The following is a 4,109-nucleotide window of genomic DNA, read 5'->3' on the forward strand; positions in this document are numbered from 1 at the left end:
TGTGTGTGTGTGTGTGTGTGTGTGTGTGTGTGTGTGCGTGCGTGTGTGTGTGTGTGCGTGTGTGTGTGCGTGTGTGTGTGTGCGTGTGTGTGCGTGTGTGCGTGTGCGTGTGCCCGTGTTCTTCTCGTCTCCTCCCATCAGCACCGATCTCCATGCGTGCGCTGTGCTCATCCCCTGCACCCCCTGCACCCCACCCCCGGCTGCACTGCATGACTTGGATGCAGGAAATGGCACGAGGCCGAGGAGACGTTTCTGCTCGTGCAGTCCGAGGCGTACAAGTCCGACTACACCTACCTCTCCTGGCTTGCCCGCTGCTGTACGTGTACACGCGCCATGTGCACATGAACACACGTGCACACGCATGATGTTCTTGTTTTTGCATCTTTCCATTTTTTTGCGTGCGCGTTCATCACACGCACACACGCACACACACGCACACACAACTTGCCCCTTGTCCTCACCGACACCACCGTTTGTTTCATGTGTGTGCGTGCGTGTGTGTGTGTGCAGACATCATGAACAAGAAGCCGCGACTGGCGTGGGAGCTGTATCTTCGCATGGAAACGTCCGCTGACTCGTATCTCCTCCTCCAGCTCATCGCACACGACTGCTACAGGGTATGTACACAGACACGCGTGCATGTGCACACATGTACGACCATCCCTCCCTGCGTCTCCTTCTCTCGTCCCATTGCACGCATCTCACGTACCCCCACTGATATCTCATCATCATCATCATCGTCATCATCATCATCATCGCTAGATGGGGGCGTTCTACTACAGCGCCAAGGCGTTTGACGTGCTTGAGCGGCTTGACCCGAGCCCCGAGTACTGGGAGGGCAAGCGCGGCGCGTGTGTCGGCGTGTTCCAGCAGATCATTGCTGGGCACGAGCCCAAGGAAGGACTGAGGGAGATTCTTGCCATGTTGCGCAACTCAAACAACCCGCAAGTGGACCAGATTTCCCGCGTCATGCGCAAGTGGGCAAAGGACAAGCGCATCCCCGTCATGTGATGTGGTGTTGTACGCGCGCATGTATCTCTTCTGTGTGTGTGCGTGCGTGTTTGTGCGTGCGTGTGCGTGTTGATCTCCCCCGTCTCCTTGTCTGCCCGCCCCTGCATGTGCCTGTGTGTTTGGGCGCTCGAATATTTGCCTGTCTGTGCGGATTCATTTGCTGTTGCCCTGCTTGTCCCTCTTTGTGTTGTGCGTGCATGCGCATGTTGACATGCTATTGTTTGTTTCACTCTCGTTGTTCAGCACACCCCATCCTTTCTTGACATACGTGGTTCTCGCTTTCTGCTTGTAGTTCAATCCCAGAAAGTACACATGTGCACTCATCCCCTGCTGTGCCAATAACACCTGAACAGCAGGCAACTGGCCTTTGTCTTGCACGTCCACACACGCGCGCGCACACATCCACAAACCCACAAAGCGCAGCTACCATGAAACAAAAAATACGAGCACATGACGGACCAAACACAACGACACTTGAATTGCATGTACAACTCGACACACACACACACGCACACACACACGCACACACACACGCACACACACACGCACACACGAGTGTGCGGCTGTTCATTATCCCGCGTAACCTGCACACAAACACACGCACACGCATGTACGTGCAAGCAAAGACAACGTGATGGTGATGAGATGCATGGGTATTGGTATTGCACAGCACACGCACTACCCACAGCACGCAGCCGGTGCACTCACCAAGGAAATCGCCTGCAAGGCTGCCCGTCGCCGCCTGTAAAGTGAAGACGCATTTCATGACAAGCAAAGCGTTAGCACGTGTCTATACACACACACACACACACACACACACACATACACAACACGCAAGCAGGGTAGCTGTACGTACGATGCTTGATGCCTGCACGCGTACGCCGAGGATGCGAATGCGTATGCTGTCTTCGGGCTGAATCTTCTCAGCCTGGACAGTGGCACAAGGGGTGGGGTGGTGGTGGTGGTGGTGGTGTGAGTAGCGTGTTTCACATGCCAGCATGTGCAATGAATCGATAGAGACAGGGAAGCGCGACGTCAAAGGAAGAATTGAGAGGCGACGCACAAAGTCATCTGTCCTGAAACATGGCGGGTTGGCTGTGTCGTCAAAGACCATGTTGGGGATCCACTGCACGCCATGGGAAAACAAGTGGGTGGGACAAGCGGTGAGCCAGGAAGCGAGCGAGCGACAAGCAGTTAATTGCGTATCACCACACACCACATACACAGACAGGTACACAGGCATGCGGGCAGTGAGACAGACACACGCGCAATCAACACGCAATTCCACGCACCTGGAAGTGAATGAACACGCGCAGAGGCCCCACTTCCGCAAAGATACCCATCTGCAGTCCGCATCATCCAGGGTTGTGACCAGAGGAAGGAAGGTTCAGGTGATGAAGGTGCACATGTACATTCAACTCTCAAGCCCACTCCCTCATTCAGGTTACCAAAGTACGCGCACAGACACTCGCCCACCCACTCACACACACACACACACACACACACACACACTCTCTCTCTCTCTCTCTCTCTCTCTCTCTCACACACACACACACACACACACACACACACACACACACACACACACACACACACACACACACACACACACACACACACGCACACACACACACACGCACGCACTCACCCTCATTCACTCACAAACGCACATTTACTGTTGCTGACCTTTGTAACAGTGCTGACGATGGCATCAACGACCTCGTTTTTCACGGGCCTGAACACCAGGGCTCTGTATGTGACCGGAAACAATGTCTCGCCACGCGCAACCAGGATTTCGCCCTCGCCAATCTTGACAATCTCAATCACCGACACAATGTATCCGTGCCTGAAGCAAGTACAAGGGTCAGAGTTAGTCCGCCATGTTTGATGTTGGCGCAAGGCGTGTTCAGCTTGCACTGCCTAAGTTGGGTGCCCGTGCCACACACAAAATGCCACCTGTTGTGTGGCTTGTGTTGTTTGATTGGGCAGGATGGCGCATGCAAGTCAGATTGGGTACACTGCCACACGTACTTTCCGATGCACTTTGATTCCACATCCTCGTACAGCTTTCGTCGAATGGACTCTGCGAGCTGTGGTCCAAGGAATCGTGGCGGCAGAAGCACATCGTGCTCTAGCGTCAACTGCAAGCAGCCAGTCGCGCACACATTCACAAAACACAGAACTTGTCAGGGTGATGGACACTGCAACTGCTTTCCTCTGCTTTCCTCTGCATCATTTAATCCCCTCCACACACACGCACACACACACGCGCAAACACACACACACGCACACACGCGCGCGCGCGCACATACGCACGTACATACATACGTACATACAGATGCGCACACATCTCAACATACTTTGAAGAACATGGCTGTGTGGTACTCGTCCCCTCTCACGCACACACACACACACACACAACAATCCGCCTGTCAGTGAGTGGCTGTTGGTGCGCTGTCGTCGTTGTGTGCGTGATGATTTTTGTTGTTATTGCTGGGAATGATTCGATGTGATTTTAATGCTCGTCCAGCCAATATCAGCAGGAGCACAAACACATCGTCCTTCTCCACCCCACTGCCTCTTGAGCCATGGCGCTGCACGCATTTGAGCTGCTGCAGCTGCTTCCGGCTGTGGCCAACAACAAGGCCTCTGTTGTTGCCAGTGCCCTTGATATGTGGGAAGATTCACTGTGGATTGGCACAAATGAAGGGTCAGTCAATCAGTGTGGGCTTGTGTGTGTGTGTGTGTGTGTGTGTGTGTGTGTGTGTGTGTGTGTGTGTGTGTGTGTGTTGTGTGTTCATTCGCTACGATTTTGCCTGTTAAATGTTCCTCAATCTTTCAGCTGTATGTGCTGCTCCGGGCTGGTACGTTGCACTTGGCCCGATTTAACTGTGCCCCGAACGCCACAGTCTATTATTATATGTGTATATTAAGCGGGGAGATGTGGGCTGGGACATGATCTTCCATTTGTCGGTCCGAGCGATGGACAAACTTGCTGAGAATGGTTTCTGGCGCTACAACACCTAGTGGCGGCACATACTGTACAACGAGTCTAATGTCCCTTGTAGTCTGTGGAGGGATAAATAATTAAACATTTA

The 4,109-nt window shown here is 53.3% G+C and overlaps 3 protein-coding genes across 3 annotated transcripts in view; 2 read left to right on the forward strand and 1 right to left on the reverse strand.

The window, feature by feature from the left end:
• The window catches only part of PTSG_00565 (TTC26 protein), a 5,539-nt gene extending 4,170 nt beyond the window's left edge, over positions 1 to 1,369 (forward strand). Inside the window, exons 11-13 of the mRNA XM_004999054.1 lie at positions 225 to 316; positions 511 to 617; positions 763 to 1,369. Coding sequence (XP_004999111.1) covers positions 225 to 316; positions 511 to 617; positions 763 to 1,011 — 448 coding nt within the window. The 3' untranslated portion in view covers positions 1,012 to 1,369. The remainder of the gene's footprint in view (positions 1 to 224; positions 317 to 510; positions 618 to 762) is intronic.
• Positions 1,370 to 1,528: 159 nt separating this feature from the next.
• PTSG_00566 (uncharacterized protein) lies at positions 1,529 to 3,512 on the reverse strand. Its single transcript, XM_004999055.1, has 8 exons — positions 3,372 to 3,512; positions 3,043 to 3,152; positions 2,698 to 2,857; positions 2,304 to 2,354; positions 2,075 to 2,137; positions 1,868 to 1,939; positions 1,720 to 1,753; positions 1,529 to 1,595 (listed from the first exon to the last, which is right to left on the reverse strand). Exons 1-8 carry the CDS (start codon positions 3,381 to 3,383, stop codon positions 1,582 to 1,584), a joined length of 516 nt encoding a protein of 171 aa, XP_004999112.1. The 5' UTR covers positions 3,384 to 3,512; the 3' UTR covers positions 1,529 to 1,581.
• PTSG_00567 (uncharacterized protein) overlaps positions 3,509 to 4,109 on the forward strand; it is an 8,550-nt gene continuing 7,949 nt past the window's right edge. The window contains exon 1 of the mRNA XM_004999056.1: positions 3,509 to 3,721. Within this exon, the coding sequence (XP_004999113.1) occupies positions 3,600 to 3,721 (122 nt within the window). The 5' untranslated portion in view covers positions 3,509 to 3,599. The remainder of the gene's footprint in view (positions 3,722 to 4,109) is intronic.

Source organism: Salpingoeca rosetta, assembly GCF_000188695.1.
Source record: "Salpingoeca rosetta unplaced genomic scaffold supercont1.1, whole genome shotgun sequence".
NCBI lineage: Eukaryota > Choanoflagellata > Craspedida > Salpingoecidae > Salpingoeca > Salpingoeca rosetta.

Coding starts and splice junctions, on each gene's coding strand:
- PTSG_00566 (XM_004999055.1), bottom strand. Junction 2,355..2,697: donor TCGTCAGCACTGTTACAAAG/GTCAGCAACAGT, acceptor TGCGGACTGCAG/ATGGGTATCTTTGCGGAAGT. Junction 1,754..1,867: donor GCGTGCAGGCATCAAGCATC/GTACGTACAGCT, acceptor TTCACTTTACAG/GCGGCGACGGGCAGCCTTGC.